The sequence below is a fragment of the Caenorhabditis briggsae genome (assembly GCF_000004555.2).
Source record: "Caenorhabditis briggsae complete genome, chrV, whole genome shotgun sequence".
In the NCBI taxonomy this organism is placed as follows: Eukaryota; Metazoa; Nematoda; class Chromadorea; order Rhabditida; family Rhabditidae; genus Caenorhabditis; species Caenorhabditis briggsae.
The window spans coordinates 14,710,281-14,731,402 of record NC_013488.2 but is presented as its reverse complement, the minus strand read 5'-3'; the positions used below and the strand labels follow the sequence as shown (position 1 = coordinate 14,731,402).

At 36.5% G+C, this 21,122-nt stretch overlaps 2 protein-coding genes and 1 non-coding gene across 3 annotated transcripts; 1 reads left to right on the top strand and 2 right to left on the bottom strand.

Annotated features, from left to right (window-relative positions):
• Positions 1-8,274: 8,274 nt before the first annotated feature.
• Cbr-unc-39 lies at positions 8,275-12,103 on the top strand (the record flags this gene model as incomplete). The annotated part of the gene is made up of 4 exons (XM_045238129.1): positions 8,275-8,565; positions 8,615-8,744; positions 11,529-11,878; positions 11,927-12,103. The coding sequence occupies 4 exons, from the start codon at positions 8,275-8,277 to the stop codon at positions 12,101-12,103; spliced, it is 948 nt and encodes a 315-aa protein (XP_045092727.1).
• Positions 12,104-12,887: 784 nt separating this feature from the next.
• On the bottom strand, positions 12,888-15,051 carry CBG04627 (the record flags this gene model as incomplete). The annotated part of the gene is made up of 8 exons (XM_002637790.1): positions 12,888-12,975; positions 13,029-13,187; positions 13,461-13,693; positions 13,739-13,872; positions 13,928-14,099; positions 14,148-14,231; positions 14,277-14,543; positions 14,956-15,051. 8 exons carry the CDS (start codon positions 15,049-15,051, stop codon positions 12,888-12,890), a joined length of 1,233 nt encoding a protein of 410 aa, XP_002637836.1.
• Positions 14,840-14,911, bottom strand: CBG28182. The gene has a single exon. It is a non-coding gene (tRNA).
• Positions 15,052-21,122: the final 6,071 nt, after the last annotated feature.

Sequence of the window (21,122 nt, the reverse complement as noted above, 5' to 3'; positions counted from 1 at the left end):
CAAAATAGTCAAACACTGAAAATCAGATGTTTTTTTCTTTCAGCTTCATCACTTCGGCTCCTGAAAGATATATCGAAAAGTTATCAATTGATTGAAGTCGACCACAGTATACTACCTATTTGGTTGTTAACCTATTTTTAACATTTTTAATTAGTAGCAAAATAATTAGGATCAAAGTTGTCGCATTTCAAATTACCCTTAAAAAACTTTAACCATTTGTTTCTCGTTTCAAGACAAACATTAAAAAATGTCCCAAACTGATAAAAACTTGTTGCAAAATCCTCATGGTTCATAAGTTAACACCGTTTTATTATCACTTCCAAGAGCTGATAAAAAACGTTCAAATCACCGTAAACACTCTATCAGAAGGCCATCCTATACTTTCACTTTGAGCTCAGTTATCTCTATTTCTATGTGAGATATCGAAAAACCATCAACTAATAAAATATTGATTATGTTATGATAAACATTTCATCAGTTAACTATTTTTTGTTATTTCCTACAGAGAGTGAGATATGTGAGCTCAAATTGAAGTTAGTATGTCCATCTATAGGGTGTCCATCTATTATAGTGTTCGCGTTGTAAAATTCATATAGAATGCATAAGGGAGCAAAGGTATGTTTTAGGACTCCTAGATTTCAGGTACCTAATTAAAACTTTGTAAATTTAGCCTTAGCTTTGCTACATTAGTTCAGCCCGACAGGCAAGATAGGACTTCTAAAACCACAAATATTATCTCTGGTAGCGTGCACTTTGAGCTCAATTATCTCGGTTCTGTAAAAAATATCAAAAAGTTGTCAACTGATAAAATGTTAGTCATATTATGGTCAGTATTTTCTCAATTAACCACTTTTGGATATCTCTAATAGAAACCGGGATAATTGAGCTCAAAGTTTATGTACATGGCTCTATTTGTTCAGCCTACTGTATTCTTTGGTTTCCGATTCTTCAATTTCTAGGACTATCCTTTTCCTTCGAAATTCATAATTCCGAATTTATAACTGATTCCCCTCCATCAAAAAAGAGCCAGAACTGCGTCGGTAAATCACAGTTGAAGCAGCTGCGAGACAATGAAACGATTAAGAGCCTTTCGTCATTTCTCACACCTACCTCAGCTTTGACACCGTCTTGCGGAAGAGGTACAAAAGAAAGGAACAGGCACAACAAAAAACATACTTACCGCCAATTGATGAGCAATTAGTAGTCAAAGCGGAAGAAACATGGGGGTGTCAAATTTAAAGGACGATTATGGGATAAGGGACGTGTTGCGTAGGGAAACATCTTTTGATGTTTTTTAGCACCTTCAGAAACAGAATTATGGACTAGTGGACCCTAGACTAGGAGGAGTCTCGAGCAGAAGCAAGAAGAAGGAGCCGGCGCCCACAGAATGTGTAAAGAAAAGCCGCCAGCCGTGCCCTCTGCGGGCGAAAGGGTGTCCTTCTGACTACATTGCACACTCTCACCCAAGAGAACCAACGAGACTAAAAACGAATACTCCTTCCTTCTTCTTTTTTTTCTCTTTTCTCTTCCCCACTCTCTTCAATTCATTCAATCTCTCGTCGCGTTTTCCGCGGCGCGGCGTCAATGCACTTTTAAAAAAGTGCACGCGGCACCGAGCCTGGCACAAGGACGAAGGGCGAGCGCCCCTTCCACGGTGCCGCCTCGCTCTCCGCGAGTCATCGCAGCTCCGCCCACACGGAGGCTTTGAAGGCAAAAAGAGCAGAAGCCGGCTGGAGCAAGAAGAGGGCAGATGGAGGAGCCTGGCACTGCGACGGGAAAAGGCTGGAAGTTCAGGAGCAGACTGGAGAGACTAGAGACAGAAGAAGAAGCACTTTTGGACGCCAGACTCCGCGGCGCTTGGCACCGGGCGCCCGTGTAGCATGTGAAAGTGCACCGTGATTAGTAAGAGTGATATTTGAAATCAAATCTGTGATTTCGCCTAAAAAGTGCACCTGAGATTAGATTTGAGGAAGGAAAGCAAAAACGAAATGGAGATGTAAAGTAAGGGGTCGGCTAGTTATGAAGGCAAAAGATGACCATGATAAGTTATCTAGGTCATCAAAAGGGGCAGGCGGTAATAAGTACAGGCAAAGTGCACTTGGTTGTTGAATTTTTGTTGGAGTGACAGTGTCTGTGAAGAACCGGATTGGATGGATAGGTAGTTTCCAGTTTCCACTATGAAATAATACGGCTAGGACCCAAAAATGATGTCTGGCTTTTTGGTATGAATTATTAATTTAAGGACTTGAGCAGATAGAAAAATGTGAAGAAAGTATCAGGGTTCTTAGAAGTGATTAAAAGAAAGTTGAAAACTTATAGAAAATTAAAAATAGTGTATTACAGGCTTTGAGCTAAAATATTAAAGCGAGAAAGTGGTAATAAAAATTGTCATAACAACCACTCAACTTTCAGCTTAATTATCTTGGTTACTTCAAGAGATATCGACACATTTTAAATTGATAAATCTTTTATCATAATTCATACCAGTGTTTTATCAGTTGACAAATTTTTGATGTCTCTCATAGAAATTAAGATATTTAAGCTCAAAGTTAGCAGTTTTAGTTTGCTTACAATTGATAAAATACGGTATGCCACTTTGAGGTCAATTATCTCAATTTTGAATGAAGCTATAGTTATTTTGTAATAAATAAAAATGTGCAGTATAAAATTTCAAACATTTTATTAGTGGACAACTTCTTGCTATCTATTACATGAAATAAGATAATTGGGATCAAAGTGCGCTAACTTTGAAATTAATTATCTCAATTCCTATAAGAGATATTGAAAACTTGTCAACTGATAAAATGATGGTGATAATATGGTAAACATTTCATCAGTTGACAACTTTTTCATATCTTTGACAATAACCGAGAAAAATTAGCTTAAATTCAAATGTTATGAGGGCTTTCAATTCCCATTTTTTGGAACCTGGGAGAAGATAGCTGGGATTAAAGGTACAAAGGTATATTCGAAAATTGCAGAGGATCTTCCAGGAATTATTAGGCAGGTTTTGGGCAATTTTCGGGCAGGAATCTCTGAATTAATACAGCCGAAAAAATCAGATCAGTTTTCAGACCAATCCCAAAAGTTCACAGTTAGGCGGATTAGTCACTTTCTCTTTTATTTCACACTTTTTTTGATCACACATATCATCTATACTTGTCTTTTATCCAGTTTTCCGTATATACGTAAGCAACCTCAACTTTCTTTATTACAACTATCTGGTATCACTCTAATCATTTAAAAGATGATCAAGCTAGTGGATTAAGGTTTTCGGTAAAAAGTGAAGGTTGCCAGTTGAAAGTGAAAATGAGAACACACTTCCCTTTTTCGCCCTCCATCTCCTTTTTTCGAATCGTTCGGTTCGTTCCCAATTCCTCTCTCCGTTCCTTACATCTGCGTCTCCACATGGCGCAATACTATTTCCCTCCGCCCGTGCACATGCATCCTCTTCGGACAACGTTCTTTCGGCTGTTGGTGTCCTTGTTCAGAATTGAATGACAGAAAAAAAAGTGTGAACGAACAGATCAGCACCAGGCACCTCACAGAGTGAAAGAGATGCACTTTTTCGGTGAAAGTATCATTTAAATTCCAATGACTACTGACGGAGAGAGAGAGAGACATGTACTTTTGGAGGCTGTTTGAAGGAAGAAGAATAAGGAGGAGGAGGAGATTGAAAAAACGGAGAAAGAGGAGAAGAATGATATGAAAGGGAGACGTCTGGTGCCACCCGGTGGGGGAGCAGGCGGAAGGCGAAGAAAGAAGGAGAAGCATAAATTGGTGTGCACTTCTGAAAGTGCAAGCAACGAAATGTTTAGAGAGAGAGAGATATTTTATCAGGAGAAGAGATGGAGATGTGAAATGCCAATTGATAAGGGGCGCCCGCGCCAGACAGCTTCGCAACATAATGGAAAAGAAGGAGAAGAACCGGAATGTATGGGAAGAGAAAGGGAACGTTAGGGTTAGAGAACACTTCAGAGAGACTGGGGGGCGAATCTAGAGAGGATAGAAGTTATGAATTCAGAAGATCATTTTTTGGAGGATCTCCTGAAACATCAGAAACACCTTAATAAAAATTTTTGTGTTCTTGTCATAATTTTGTTTAAAGAGGAAATTTTAGAGCGCCCCCTAACTTTCAACTTTGATCTCTTGTATCTCGGTTTCCGGAGCATATATCAAAAAGTGATCGACTGACAAAATATTTTTGACATTACGATAAATGTTTTATCAGTTGACTATTTGTTGATACAGTTCACAGCAAATGAGATATATGGGCTCAAAATTGACGGGGGTGGGACGTTTTATTAGTCTGACCGAAAATGTTTTAACCGAAAATAAATTTTAACCGCTTTTAAAATTAGAATTTTAGATAGAAAATGAAAGAACTAAAACTTCAAAAACTGTATAAAACTCCTCTGAACCAGTATTTTATGATTAAAAAAGACATCATAGAGCCTGTTGGTCCAGCCTATTTATTCTAATAAAAACCTGCCCAGTCTGTCAACTTTGAGCTCAATTATCTTGACTTCTGTAAAAGGTATAAAAATTGTGCTAACTTATAAAATATTGGTGATATAATGATAAATAATTTGCCAGTCGACAACTTTTTGATACCTTTCATAGGAATTGAGATAATTGAGCTCAAAGTTGACAGTTTGTTTGTGCTTCTATTCAAGGAAGTACGGTGCTATAACAATTTTACAAAATACAAATTTCACAATTTCTGCCTTCCCAATTTTCTTTTTCAAACTTTCAACCCATAAAACCCAAATGTCTCTGTATCAATTATCAACCTATCAGATTGACATTATCAAAACTGACAGGTTTCGATTTCAAACCGGAAGTCCTCTCTTTTTTGTGACTCAATTTCCTCCTGTAAAAAGTGTTTTCAGCCACTATCACTTAAAACTTTTGATTTCGCGAGTTTCAGACTGAGTTTAATCTCTGAAAAGTTCATTCAGAAACAAATCCTCTAGACATGTGTAGACATTTTTCCGGTGCTAATCTGTGCTGCTGATAATAGCAGAGAGATAAAAAAGGGATTATTCGTGTTTTGCGCACAGAGTTGCGTTTGGATTTTGAGACGGAAGAGGGGGTCAGGATCTGGAAAGTTCTAGAAAAATATTTGAAGAAAGAGTATAAATCTAAAAATGCCTTCATTTCAGGAACCACAAGAAATAAGAAATGTTAAACCAGTAATACAAGGGAGCTCATTTGTCTCGGTTCCTGTAAGAGGTATCAAAAAATTTTAACTAATAAAATGTTTGTGATATCATGATTAATAATTTATTAGTTGACCACTTTTTGATACCTTCCGAATGAACCGAGATAGTTGAGCTGAAACCAAGACCAGTTTCCCAACTCATCCATCCATCCATTTCGTCAAGAATTAAAAAAAAACCATTATCTGTCTTTCAATTTCCAACACATTTCCAATATTTCATTCAAAGCGTACATTTTCACTTTCTCAAAAACGTACTGGGCTCATAAATCTTCGTCTCTCCCTATCTCTCTTGTTCTTCCGTAAAACCACCGTATTCCTCGCCACGTCACAATTATCGGATCAAAGTGACGCCTTCGAAATGAGAGGAAAAAGCCAATTCTTGTTTTCCGGGGGTCCCGTATTTTCGCTTGCTCCCTTTTCGGAGCATTTCCATAATCCGCGAAAACCCGAAATGCGCACCAAAACAACGGGGGGTCATCTGAAGAGTTCGAAATGGGGGACAGCTGGAAAGTGCTAATAGGCCATTAGGAGATGGTATAAGTATACGTTATGAGTCAGAAGAAATAATTTATCAGCAACACCTGTAAAACTGGACAGATAGGAAGTGCTGTAATAAATGGTTATATTAAAAGTTCAAGATGGTTCAAATTAGGGTCATTTGGGGATACTAAAGGAGGGGTCATGTCTCATATGGGTGTCACTCGTGTAGGTAAACAATATATGATGAGCAGGGACACATCTGGGTCAACAAAGAGGTCGGGATTAAAAAATCAATAGAAATTGTAGACTACTTCAGAGATAAAAATATCGTCGAACTAGTGTTATCATAGACACTCTAATAGAATGACACTTTCTAAATTGAGCCAATTTATCTCGGTTCCTGTAACATATATCAAAAAGTAGTCGACTGACAAAATGTTTATTATAACATCAGTTTTACTAACAACAAATGATAAAATGACTAACAAAAAAATTTTACTAACAACAAATGATATAATGGAATGCACAAATTTTGAATAAAAAATGGAAGAAAACTGTTTCTCAGGGTTTTTGTTTTGGGAAAATTGGCTCCTGGGAATGAAAATAAAGGGTTTTTTGTTAGGAAGTTTATATCTGACTACCGTAATTTCTCGAATAGAATGGTTCAAATTTGACGATATGGGAGCATTCTATTAGAGTGGTTACGGTATGTTTAGTCAAGGTTAAAATCGGATCGCAAAACTGTTCTTATTGAAAAAAAAAAACATATTCTGAAGAACAAATTTATGATCCCACACAAGGAATAAAATGTATTCACACCCATTGTCTATTTGCTCTACTAATTGCTCACATAGGCGGTTCTTCCCAGAAGAGCTTTCCCTGAAGAACTTTCCCAGAAGTCAGGTTCTACCATACTGATGACTTTCATAGCTATGGTGTATATATGGAACATCACAAAACTTTGGAGAATGGTTTTCGAAAACCCTCATATTTTTCTAAACCCGGTTCCTCCTAATTACGCAACTCTCTAACCCCAAGTCAACCTCAATTAGTGACACCTATTACTAGAAATCCACCTGTTGTAATAATGTTATCTGATCGAAAAGTAACGATAAGAGAGGTGTTGACTGCTGGTGAAACCACAATTAAATTGGTGTCGAGAGCAGATGTATCCGGTAGAAGTGCACAAATTGGTTAACCATACACCTGCACTTGGATAGTGCCACGTGGCACCATATAGGGGTACTAGATTTGACACATATGACTCATTGTGTGGGTTTAGGGTATAGTTTACGGTACTCAGGGTGTCAAGTAGTGCATGTTGCGTAGACAGCAGAATTGAGCCGGATATAAAATACCTACATTTTTTGGAGGAGTTAAGTAGCAATTTCAAAATAACTTAACTTACCGTACACCTCGTCAGAGAACCCAATTTTTCGCACCGACATCCCCAGAAGAAAAAAAACGATAGAATAGAATCACTTGTGTAACGAATCAATTGTTGGAAAAAATGAATGACAGCAGATGGGCGGAAACCAGAGAACATGATTATCATCAATTGTGGCACACGGTAAGAGTTAATTGTATTAAGGATGAGGTTTCATTTTTCACAGTATTTTTTGTGGATTAAAAATGGAAAATTGGCAGAAGAGCGCAGAAAAGGAAATGAAAAGTTTTGAAATGTACGGAAGTTTCAGAATTTATTTTCAGAGCCGATTTTTAAATGACACTTTTTCAAATTTGTTTTCTATCTTACTGTAATTGCACTAATAGAAGCCCATCCTATACGTGCATTTTGAGCGCAATTATCATTTTCTTCAAGATATTTCAAAATTTGGTCAACTGATACAGTGTTTATCATAACATCAGAAACATTTTATGTAGATTATTTTTTGATATCGTCTAAAAGAACCGAGGTAATATCAAGTTTGTAAAATATCAAATTTGTAAAACTAGACGATTTCGGAAATTGAAACTTTCCTCCAATTTTAGAGCATTTTTAAAACTTCCCCATCCTAAAAAACCAAAAAATGTTTCAACAAGAAAATCATCTCTCTACCGTAATCCGACTCTATCGCAACTATGCACAATCCGTTGACAAAGAGCCCAAGCAGTGCTGCTGAAAAATTCAGCAGTCGAAATGTTTTGAATGAAAAGGCAAAAGTCCGAAGAGAAGAGGTAATCTGAGATCCATTGAGTGCACTTTGTCTGGGTCGTTTTCAGGAGGATCTTCTTCATTCTTCCCGAATATTCGTCATTGTTTCTTTTACGACAAACCCTTCGAAAAGAGAAAAAAGTCAAACGGAAATCATCATCCAATTAATTTGGACCATCCTCTTGTCTCCCTTGTGTCGCTTCATACAAGGATTCATATTTCAAACGAGCAGCTTCTCCAATTTACACCCACATATTCTTCTCTAACGCCTCCTATAATTAATCCCCCTTTCTAGGCTCTCTACAGGTGTCTACAGTACCACAATATTGTTGCCTTCTCCGACTCCGCCCCTTTGCCCCACGGGAACGTTTCCGAGATTATGAGTAACCTACTGCCCCCTCCTCCATCCTATTTCATGCCGGACCCTCACCTAATCGACACCTCTTCATATTTCGACTGCTATCAACAACAACAGCCACACCAGTATCCGATCCTCCCGGCTTCTGCCTCTTCAACAACATCAACACCTTCAACGTCTTCTATCCTTCTCTCATCTTCTCATTTTACATCTGGAGCATCGGTACCGCCCTACTCACCAACATCGTCTCATATTCTGACACCTCCTTCTGTAATTCCAACGCCTTCTCCATCGACGACGTCGATTGCAACGTTCGGTTTTCCAATGGCAGAATATAATTTGGATCAGGTTAGTTCTTTAAACATATTTTTAATTAATTTTTTTTTCAATTTTTTAGATGGAAGCCATCTGCACATCCCTATTTCAAGCAAGAGATGGTGAACGGTTGGTGGCATTTTTTAATCAGATGAAAGAAATGTATGGATCAAATGCGTTGGATCATTTTGGAAGCGAATCTATTGTTGTAGGTTAGTGTGGAATTTTCAGCAAGCCGATGAGTTCGTCTTTTTATCTAGTGATGCAATCTATGTATTCCTAGGAACAAGTGTTTGCAAAATCTTATGAAGTGACTGCATATCGTAAAAGCTTGATCTGTTATCATTTCTCAATCTATATTTTTGTGATTCTGTGTTTTTTTTCTTAAGATTACGACTCACCTGAATTTCTCTAATACCAACACTTGAATAAACGCCTACCCAACACCTTAACTTTGAGCTCAGATATCTCGGTTCTTGTAAAAAATATGGTCAACTAATAAAACGTTTATCATGACATCACCAATAGTTTATCAGTTGATAAATTTTTGATATTTCTTATAGGAACCGAAATAATTGAGTTCAAGGTTGACGGTTTGGGTGGGCTTCTATTATGGTATGTGCCCAGCCAGGACCAGTAAAAAATTTAGCATTTCCAAATGTTTTAGTGGAAAATAGCCAACTTTGGGAAACTCGAAAATATAGTCGATTTCATCAGATGAGTTTGAAAATTTTCGTATTTACTGACCAGGGAATGGTATGCATCGGGTATGGAGTTATGCCACATGACCTTTATTATTGGAAATCTGAGAAAAAGTCATTTACGAATAAGATTTTAGCAATTGTTATAGAGGCGGCTGCTCAAAAAAAAATTAGCTCTAAAGCTATAAATTTACTACTCTTTCCCTCAATTTCAATAGAAATTTAGAACGCTTGTATAGGCATTTTCTATTGTTTCGAATGGATTTATATATTTACTGTTCACGCGGCTCCAAACTTCTATTGTAATAGAGGAAAAGAGTAGTAAATTTAGAGCTTCAGAGCTAATTTTCTCGGAGCTGCCGCCTCTATAGCAAATTGTGAAACCATATTCGTAAATAACTTTTTTCTCAGCTTTCCAATGATATAGGTCATGTGTCACAACTCCATACCCGATTTACACCATTCCTTAGTAAGCAAAAATAGAGCTTTAATTTTGTGTTTTACAACTTTTTTGTGAAAACTCTTCCAAATGAGATATGCCTCTTTGAAAATATTAAGGCTTTGAACACATTTCTTTTTCAAAATATTTTGGCACATGAAGTTATATTTTTGTTTGGTAGAACTTAAAATTCACAGTCTTATTCCATAAAATCTACTTTATTTTTTTTTTTGGAACTTCAAACTTGACCATTTTCAACTGAAATCAATTATTTTGCAAGATATCTAAAATGTGTCAACTAAAAAATCTTTGCAGATATTATAATAAACAATTTATCAGTTGACAACTTTTTGAATCTTTGACAGGAACCGAGATTTATAGACTCAAAATTGACGATTCGGGTGGGCTTATATGAGAGGTAGTCGGTATACTTTTTAGATTTCCAAAGTCGATAATTTTCAATTTAAATAAGTTAAGTTTATGCAGGGTGGCTAATAAGTTTGTAGTTTTTTTTTTGCGCGAGTCCCTGGCACCGTGCCAAGTGCGATTTTTGACAACTTTCGATGGATTCCGAAAGCAGGAGACATATACAAGAGGTCTCCAGAACCAATTGTCATCACTTTTTGTTTATACTTTTTCTATGCAAGCTTATTCCCATAGTGCTAAAATTTTTAAGCGTTAACACTGAGAATACGATAATGTTGGACAGTCAGCGTCGGTCAGCTCAGGAAATCGCCAAGCAGTTTAAAACAGAAGAATGTGTCAATGAGCAACTAAAAAATAAAAAATTTCCTTTATTGAACATTTCTAGTATCTGTTGGATCCTCCAGAAAAGAACGATATGTAGGTGCGCCGCCTCTACGTCATATGGACCTATGAGAAGATTTTCACAACTTAGTAGCTTCCAAAAAGCCAGAAAAATTGGCAAATGATGTTAAAAGATAACTCGAGATTCCCTCACCGTTTTCGGCATATAAAGGATTTTTCCCAAAATCTGGTCTGAGCATGGTTGACAACTAAAGGTAGAGCTCCACTGATCTTCATTGACAAACACGTGAAGATCAACTCGGACACCTACCAAAATATGGTTTTGAAGGGTGTTCAATTTCCCTGAGTTGCTAGTCATGTTGGCCAGAAACAATTTACTATGAAACAATATTCGACACCGCCGCAAAGCTCCAAATTCACCAAAATCGGGGACCGAAGCTTGTTTTACGCGAGACTGGGAGAAGGAGTTCAACCGGATCTCAACCGGATCTCAACCCGCTGAATTTTCATTTTTGGGGTATATGGAAAGCAAGAGCATGGCTTGTTCTAGCCCAACTTTCAACTTGCTTAAGCGAACACATCTCACGTTATGGGATAAAACAGACGACAACTACCTGCGGCGCACGGTGACTTTTTCGTGGAGCGTCTGAAGGCCTGTATCAAAGCAGAAGCATTCAACTCCGATCATGTACTAAAATAATTATTCAATTGCTCCTATATTATCAGAAAATGAACTTAGTTCGAATGTCATAAGCCAATTTTTTTCCAGGGCACTCCAAAACGAAAAACCACATACTTATTAGCCACCCTGTATACTTTTCTATAAGATTATGGACTTTGGATTTTTTGAATTCCCTGTGGCCTATTGCGTCTTCAAATTTGTATTAGATTTCTCGTGCATTGACTCCCCCATTGAATGAGCCCATTTCTAAATTTCAATCACGCAACACCTCCCATGAATATCAACGCAAGATCATCACCCTCATACGATTGCGTCATTTCCTCCCCTCCTCAAATTCGATACAATTTATTGCGTTCTCCCTTTTTAGTACCCGCCCTTCCCCATTCTATAGTATCTCCAATTTCAGCCTACACCTACGCACTGTACCATTCGAATGACTTTGAACGACTCTTTCATCTTCTTTCAACTCGTCACTTCCATGCCACATTCTTTGCGGATCTTCAGGAAATTTGGCACTATGCCAGATACAAAGAGAGTCAATTGAAGAGAGGAAAAGAGTTGAATCCAGTAGAGAAATACAGATTGAGAAGAAAGTTTCCACCACCGAAGACTATTTGGGATGGTGAGGAGACAGTGTACAGTTTCAAGGATTCCAGTCGAAAATACCTGAAAAAGTTCTTCAATGATGTCAATCAGTATCCAAATCAAGAGCAGAAAAGGGAAATTTCCAGAGCCACCGGATTGAAAGTTGTTCAGGTATGCACTTTGAGAATCTCTCCACATATTCAAGTTTCAAAATTTCAGATCTCCAACTGGTTCAAAAATCGTCGTCAACGTGACAAAACCGACAACGGATCTCCTCCATCCAGCTCGGCGAGTTCCAACGGAGGCAATGAGTTTCCACCACTCGTCGATGCACAACGATTCAATCTGACTGCTGTACCATTCAATATGAATGTCAACATGTTTTTTGATAACTGATTTTCTAATCTTCTTCTGCAAATTTTTAAAGTTCTCCCTGTAGTTCTGTAATAACATCTTTCCTCTCTCTTGTGTTAATTTGATCTCTTTTTTGATAAATAAAGTATCTAATCCAAGAATTTATCAGACAAGCGATTTTTAAGATTTTTCATGTTATGAGCTATTTTCAGAATAAAATCTCTTTTTACTAGATTTTAAAGATTCAATAAAACCAGTCAAAAGTTAGAAAATTTTAATTATTTTCAGATGAGAATAAGTAGACAACGAAGGATGTCTGAAAATTATAGTATACTGTATCAAATATGTGTTTTATGAGTGCTTGGAAATTCTTAATTTAGACATTTAAGAATTTTGAATTAAAGGAATTTGGATGTTTCGAAACTTTGAGATTTAGAAGTTTCAAAAGATCCCAACTGTTCAATTTCAGAGTTTTGTAATTCCAGAGTTTTATATTTTTGAGATTTCGAAAATTTTCAGAAAGTCGGAAAGTCAGAATTTTTGGAAATTTATAGTTTTGGCATTTCGTTTATAATTATAGAATTTTCGAAATATTCTTTTAGAATATCAAAATTCTAGAATTTTGAAATTTGGAGATTTAGGAAATTCGAATTTTAATTGTTTTACTAATCCAGAAAATTATGTTAATATTCTTTTCGAAAAAATCATTAGATTCAACAAACAGATTCACTTAAATAACCCGATTAAAAAAAACCGAGAAGGATAAAGCTTTGTAACAAAAAAATAACAAAAATAAAGCGAGATCATAATCCAGTAGATGGTATCTCTATCCAGTGAGTGAAGTATTCAGAATCTCCTTGGCCTCTTTCTTGACAATTCGACATCGAATCCGACGTTCCAGCCATCTGAAACACCTCAAAATCGAGAGGACTTTTTAGAATCGTCCGTCCCCCAAAAATACACTCACTTTTCGAATCGAACTTTTCCAAAATATGCCAAGGTGTTGGTGGCAGAGTTTAGGATCACCAAAAAGTCAGATATACGAATCACGATTGTCATAAATGAACCAAAATGTCTGTCAGTTTCCATAAAGACCTCATAGAGATCGATCAGAGTGGGAAGGGTTCTGAAAAAGGGAAATCATTTGAAATGAACCTTCAAAATACCGTAAAACCTGCAATAGAAGGGGCCCATACTGTTAAGTTTGAGCTCAGTTATCTCAATTCCTGTGCCAGATATCAAAAATGTGTCAACGGAGAAACGTTTTATCATAATATCACAAACATTTCATCAGTTTACACATTTTTGATGTCTTGCATGGGAGCCAAGAGAAATAAACTCAAACTTGACAATGAGTGGGACCCTTCTATTACAGGTTTTACGCTCTGTAGTTTCTCACCTCAAAATCAAAAATTTGACCACAATGAACACAGCCAATGCTTTGGAAGCTTTGTCCTTCAATTCTTCGGTAACCAAAGTGTCTCTACTCCTCTTTTGACTCTCGAACAGCCGTCTTCTCTCCTTTACATTTATATGCATTTTATACTCTGTGAATACTGATAAAGTTGAGATGAAAATCATTGGACCCAATGTCTCAGTTGTCATAGTTAGAGCGAGTTTTAGCTGGACGTACTGGAAATTTAAAAATTAATTTGAAAAAAAAAACTAAAGGTTTACCCAGTCTGTGAGTCTTAACGGAGCAGCTTGGAGCATTTTGGTTTCGGTTCGATAGTATTCGTCGAAACAAGAGATTAGAAAGAATTCGAAATAGGAAGTTGCGTGTGTCACGAAGCAGATGATCACCAGAAGAACTGAAAATCAGGGAATATGGAAATTCCAGAACAATGTAGAAAAATATTTGCTCACTTGGAACTAGAAATGGTTTGAAGAATCTTCGAAAGTTTGCTCTCATTTTTCCAGCACTACTTCTCGAATGGAAATCATAAAACATCTCTGCAGGGAATGATATCGTAAACTTTGCAGATTCTGTTGATGGCTGCTGAACTGTGCTCATTTTTCCGGCAGATATTGATTTTCTCTGTAAGATTAAAAACTAGAAAATATCCTATTTTGTGTAATTGCTCACCGATCGACTATAATTCGATGCAAATTTAAGTGGATTATTGACAACTCGATATCGGATGTATGTGATGTAGCAAACAAGCATCGGCTGCAAAATGAAATAAGAATCATTATTTTCATTTCCGAGGCTCACCGAAGCCATTGCAAAACTGTTTCGGATTCCATAAAGTACTAGAATCATTCCTTGGTGCTTATAGAACACATTGGATCCCCAGAGAAGAATACTGAGAGGTTCAATGCTTAGAAAGAGTACTGTAGTCATCATAAGCATAAAATCCATGAGACATAACGTGTAGAGAGCTGCAGACATTCTTCTGTTGAGATGTCCATTTCGCAGAAATCCAATAGCGTAGACTGTGCCGATAGCAGAGAAAATTGCAGCGGAAATTGTTATTGGTCCCTGAATCCAGGTTTTTAGAATTTTTTTAAATCTAGAAATTTAGCGTCCCAGTACAATTGTACTCGAAGCATGCATTCTTCAAAAAGACGTCACATTTCTAGAAACATGGGATTAGATCATGTCAAAAGATTCCCTAAATTTGGAATAGTCTGGAAAACCAGAAGTTATTAGTCTACATCATAATCTGCTGGGTCCTAATAAGATTAGAGGCCAACAAAAATATCCAAAATATCCGGATGACAGATAAGAAAAGCAATTAGATGACGAATAAGCGTTAGAAAAACAAAAAACGCAATAGGTCCCACCGAGATTTGAACTCGGGTCGCAGGATTCAGAGTCCTGAGTGCTAACCACTACACCATGGAACCGCGGTGGACAGAGGACACCATTGCAATAGAAGAAGGAGACTCACATCAAGCCAAAGAGTAAACTCTGATTGTCCGGACGCTCGATATTCGCATTTGGGAGATGCATTAAGGACCATCCAATTGCCATCAGTTTCGTTCATTTTGGAGTGTGTCTTGAATCTCAAAAAAGCAAATAAATGTAGTTTGTGTTGGGAAGCCCTTTATAAACACTAAATCAAAAGGGTAGGAGGTAAGAAAGACACTAAAACGATCAGAAATTCATGTGCATAGAATAGGTTATTGAAAGATCGAAACACAGAGTTTTAAGTTCTAAAAGATAATGTGGCTTCTAGAAAAATGGCATTTTCGAGTACGTATAATGACAAGAAAAAGGGAGAATTGAAAGAACAATTTGCACGTTCTGAGAGGAGGGAAGATGAATAGGAAAAGCGGAGAGAGCTTTATGCATAGGAAATTAAGAGTATCGAAATGACGAATGAGGTGTGAAGAAACTGTTTCGGAGAAAATGAAAAACGGGAAAGACAGAAAGACATGTGTACTTGTTTGAAATTCAAAAAAAAACAAGGAAAAATAATGAAAAAAAGAAACAACAATGGGGAAAACGAGGGGTAAACATATTTAAAAGTCATTCTTCCAAGGGAATGGGGGATCAGTGGAACAGATTCAGAGAAACATGTAAATAAGGAAGTGTTGGGTCCAGGTAGGAACCATGTCCAGAACAAGTTTAAATGCGAGCATCACTTTTTAAAGCATAATTACCCGGACTAAAGTTTGTGCTACCATAAAATTTGTCTGAAGCGTTGCACTGAGCTCAATTTTGAAGTGCTAAATTTCAGATAATTCATCTGTAAACTGGCGAAGTTTCAAATTATTTGGTCAACTTTGAGCTGAGCTATCGCTAGTCAAAGTTTATCGATCTCATGAAAATCAGAAGAAACATTTTGCCGTTCATCTTTGGACAATCATTGATTTGAGGAATCGCATTGAAAATTTCAGTAGCTTTGAATCAGGTTTAAAATTATGTTTCTACCAATTTTCGTGCTTCCAAGATACTTATTTCTAAAGATATATGTCTAAAGATATACCTGTTTTTATCAGTCTGAGTAATTTTGCGCCACCCTACAAATCCTTGGGTACGGAAAGCAATATTGCTAGCCTGTAGACCACCAAAACTGAAAAAATTTCTTTGAATGAATTTAACACCCAACGGGAAGCAAAATGGAACGTGTTCAAATCCGTTCTGACTTGCTAAAGAGGATTCCGAACTTTGAAAAATCATAGGCTAATCAGGATTCTGTGTCATAAACCACAACTTGAGTTGGTTCTGTGGCAATGAAATTTGCAGAAAAAAGCTTATTGACAAAGATTAAGGCTTATTGACAAAGATAAAGGAGGTGTTCCGATTTTTTGAAAAAAGTGATTTCAGAAAAACACAACCAAACAAAAATCGGTTCCAGAGATCTCGAGGTGATGAACAACAAGCAAAATTTCTAGGCCATGAGCAATTAGAACGGGAGTAGAACAATTTAAAAAATACTCGGATATAAGATTTTCAAAAGTTTTTCAATTCAGCTCTCCTGATTTGCAGATGGAGAGACCAAGCGAACAGGAGGAACATTTCAAAAAATATGGAAAACACCGGAAACCAAAGATCCAAGAAAATATAAACAAGGTATATTTTTCCTCATATGCAACTTTCTTTTGCAGAAAAAAACTCTGGAATATCTATAAGAAACTCAATACTTCATGGAAAATTGACAAATGAGAGAATTCCAGGAAAAATTAGAAAATTAAAAAGGAAATAGTTCAGCATCAGAGAGCAGCTGAAGTAGCAGGAATATATGGACTTGTGACATAAGAAAAAATGTTGTGCAGATAATTACTATTTACAAGATCGTTTGGTTTATAAAAAGTTAGCTTTCAAAGTGTTAGGAAAAGGGGTTACAGTAATTTTGAATTGCTTTTTAGAATATGGCTACTTTCTACGACTGCAAAGAAAATCATAATTTTTCCGATTTGTCCGAAAATTTTTTTGGTATTTGAAACAAAATTAAATTTACGGAAGAGTGATATACTTCGAAATAGAAGGCAGGGAACATGAAAAAATTTATTTTCTCGAAATTCCTCATGTAAACCTTTCGAGGAGTTGAACTTGTGGGACGAATATTGAAGGTGCGGCGCCGCTACCGACTGAGCCACATCGGCGAAGCTAGAGCGGGCACGAACACTAACAGCATTGTACACCGTCACGTCAGAATAACACAAAAAAAACACTTTTCAAAAAATCTCCTGTCTTCGCTCCTTTAATAATCAGTTACTGCAGAGCCTCTGTTATCAAGAATATGTTCGTTCTTTTTGTTTTCCTACAATGAACACATTAATTTATATATTTACTGAAATTTTCAGTCTAATCGAAAAAAAATTAGGACTATTTTTTGCAGAGACTTATGAGGGCAACCGTAATTTGAAACCCTACTTTTTTCGAATTTCAATTTGCGTAGTAATTTTTGAACTACTAGGTTTGTTTGTTAAGATCATACCTCTAGATTCCCTATTTCTTTTTTCGTCTTCTAGATTCTAATCGATCTTTATTTTTAGACCACCCTCCGCAAAAAAAAACATAACAACTTTTAGAATCAATTTTTGATCCAAGAAGTCCTAAAAGCTGGTCCAATCTGGTCAAGTTCGAACTGGAAACTTGGGAAGCCCTAAAAATGATGAATCAAAAAAACTGGAACGCAAGTTTTAATGATACAACTTAAGAATAAAACGGGACATCTTCCCAAAAAATGATATGTATTCGTTCTCCTTTTCTTCAACACCCCTCCTAATCCCCTTGAGAGACACATAGGCAAAAAATTGGTCACATTTTCAGTTTCCAGACGTTTTGGAACAAGGAAGAACTAGTAGAAGACGAAGACGGGAGAAAAGAAACGTCGTCTATTTTAATTCTCTTTTCTCCGTTGCTCAATGGGATCGAAAAGTTTTTGGCAGGAAACGAAATGTGCCATTCATTTCGGGTTGATTGTTGTTCGTAGAGGAACATCAGAATACAACGTCTTTAATTTAATTTGTTTATTGATCAGGTGTAATAAAACATTAGAGGGCAGGACATGAAAGACTCAGAAAAAATGCCCCTCACGAGGCCGATCTGAGTAGGGGAGGGGAAACGGGATAATTTAGATATTTGACACAGTAAAGATGTAACCGGTAGAAAAGGAAAAATAGGGAGCAAATATATCAATAACGAGTAATACTGGAAGAAATTAAGGATTCAAACTCGGAAGGTAGGAGAAATCGGGTAATTTGGGAAGTGATGGCGTTCCACAGGGGAACAATTGAAGAAAAATAGTCAGAGGAGTAGGGCTGAACAATAATTAAGTTCATAGGGCGACGAGGGAAAGAGGAGTATTTGACATGTGCATTTAGGTTAGGAAAGTAGGCGGAGCCATTTAAAAATTTATAGAGAAGAATTAGTTGAGCTTTTAGCCTACGATGTCGAATGGAGAACATATTGAGGATAGAGAGACAATCAGAATAGGAACTGTACTGGATATTACAACGCTGGAAAATACACTTAGAGAAAAATCTTAAGGGAGATTCTAGTTTTAGAGCAAGGCGAGAAGAAGGCGGAGGGGAATAAACTACAGAACAATATTCAAGTCTTCTCAAATGTAAACACATCGAAATTAGTCTAGTTTCGAACAAATTGAAAAAAATAGGAGGAGGGAACGAAGAAAAAAAACAACATATATAAAGTTTGGCCGGCCACACCTACGTGCTATTTTTAAATGCATATCCAGAGATGATTAGGTTTCTCGGGGTGAGGGTCCGGCCAGACTACAATTTATATGTACAGACTACTAACAAAGTGAGGTAACATCGTAAGGAACATATTGCTGGTACTTCCGATGATTATGAATTGCAGAGACAGAAAAAAAAATCTACGGAGAAGAAGAAGAAGGAAGTAGTAAAGGAAATTGATGGTCTCTGTCATGGGAGGTCATATTTTTAAAGAAGAAAAAGTTCCTATCAGATTCAGATGAATGTCAGAAAAAAAGAAGGAAATCGAGTTACCTAATAATCGAAAATCGTGCTTTGATTGAGACCAAAAAATAAAATGAAATAGTGAGTATTTCAGTTCGAAGGGCAAACTAAACATACGGATATTTTTAAATCCAAAATTGAGAAAAAACGGGATTTTGTAAAATTCTAACAGGTCCGAAGGGTTCTAGTTTTCAGACTTTGTCTACTAAGAGGGCTCTCAAAAACAATGACACACCAATGAGCATCTATCTTAATATCGTCACTGTTTTCATATAGGTCATCCAACCGAGCCAACCGTAGATCAGAACTTATTGTTTTGCTCTACCAGTTTTTTTGGTATAAAGGGATACTTTGGGTCAAAGTGTGACGATGAGTCAAAATTTTTTCTCAATTTTCTAAAAATGGGAATTTTGAGGAGCTCTAAAATGGTTGAAAATATTTAGAATTTCCGTATTTTTTCAAACAAAAATCCAACAAACCGTCAACTTTGAGCTAAATTATCTCAGTTCCTGGGAAAAATATCAGCAATTTTTCAAAAAAAGCAATGTTTATCATAATATCACCAATATTTTATCAGTTGACAGATTTTTGATATCTCTTATAGGAACCGAGATAATTGAGACTAAAGTTGAAGGTTTCCTCACCCTATACATACACTATGAGCTCAATTATCTCGATTCCTGTGAAAGATATCGAAAAAGTGTCAGATTTTTCAACGCACAACAACAGGAATAAAATTTTTGTAGGCATATTCCACAAGTTCTACTGTAGAGATATACTGAGTGAAAACAAGACTGTCGAAACGGACGGCCGGAAAAGGCCGCGGTGGCGGCTAAAAAGAGGAAAGTATCTGGCTCATATCAAAAGACTAGCTTGATTGAAAGTTTCGAAAATTTTTACATGTTCTTTAGTTTTTTTTTGAATTTTTCGCCTATCCTCGATAATTTATGGGTAAAAAAAGAATATCAAAATGTAATAGCAAACTTTTGACCAAAACATTTCTCAAAAACATATGACTGTAATTACAGCTGTCTAAAAAGTCGGTTTCTGTTCAAGAGTTCGCCATTTGCCTTGATTGTTTTTTCCCTTGAGTTTCACACGCATTTCCGCTGACTGACGTACAAGAAATGTACTTTTTAGGGGCCTGTTCTAATATGCTAATTGCAGCCGGCACCATGAAAACAAAGGAAATTTTGAAAGAAGAAGAAGAAGAAGTAGCTTCTAGAAAAAGGGTAAGCGAGTAAGGAAACATGAAAGTAATATACGTTTGTCTTCTCGGGAGTTTGAAACAAAAAAGAGGAAAAAAATAACTAATTATCAGAGGGACACAAAGTCATTGGCTAAACGCGGTGACTCGTGTTGAAGGGAAAATTGAAACAGAAAAAAAAACTACTCAGGGGTCCGTCCAGAAAGAGTAAAAATTATAGATACCTATGAATTTTCTTCAAAGATTTCCTTTTCTGAATAAACAATCCGTGTTTATGTTCATTGGTCGGGGATGAATAAACAACTAGGGTTTCTTTTTTTTCGCTGAGAAGGTGGCATTGGTAAGTGGGAAGTTATGTGAGGATTTGTGATATCGGTGGTCGATGGAATAATTTAGGTTTGCAAAAATTGTATTCTTTAAAGATCATGATGAAAGTCATCTTCCAAAAAGTTGAAAGTTTGAGAAAAATTTCTGTGGAAATGGTTCATTAAAACTCAAACTATGAACAAAACCGCAACTTTTGAAATAAATTCAGGTACCTCAAAACCTGTAAGAGAAGGTTCCCAACAGAGTCAAGTTTGAGCTCAATTATCTCCACTTCTATGCAAGATATCGAAAATTTGTGAACTGATCAAATACTGCTGATATTATGATAAACAATTTATCAGTTGACAACTTTTTCATATCTTTGACAAAGACCGAGAAAAGTTCAAAAATAGGGGGCCCTTCTATTACGGGTATTGAGGTATACTAGAATAGCAATGAAAGTCGACAAAAATAGCTATGCTTCTTGGTTCTAATTGGTAAGTATCAGAAACTCCGAAAAATCCAAAAATATGAAAAAATCTAGGAAATCCGATAATTTCAAACATTCAAAATTTTGAATATTTCCAAACATCTGATTATTTTGAAATTTCTGAAACTTCTGAAAATTTCTCTTTGAAAAATCTGAATTTA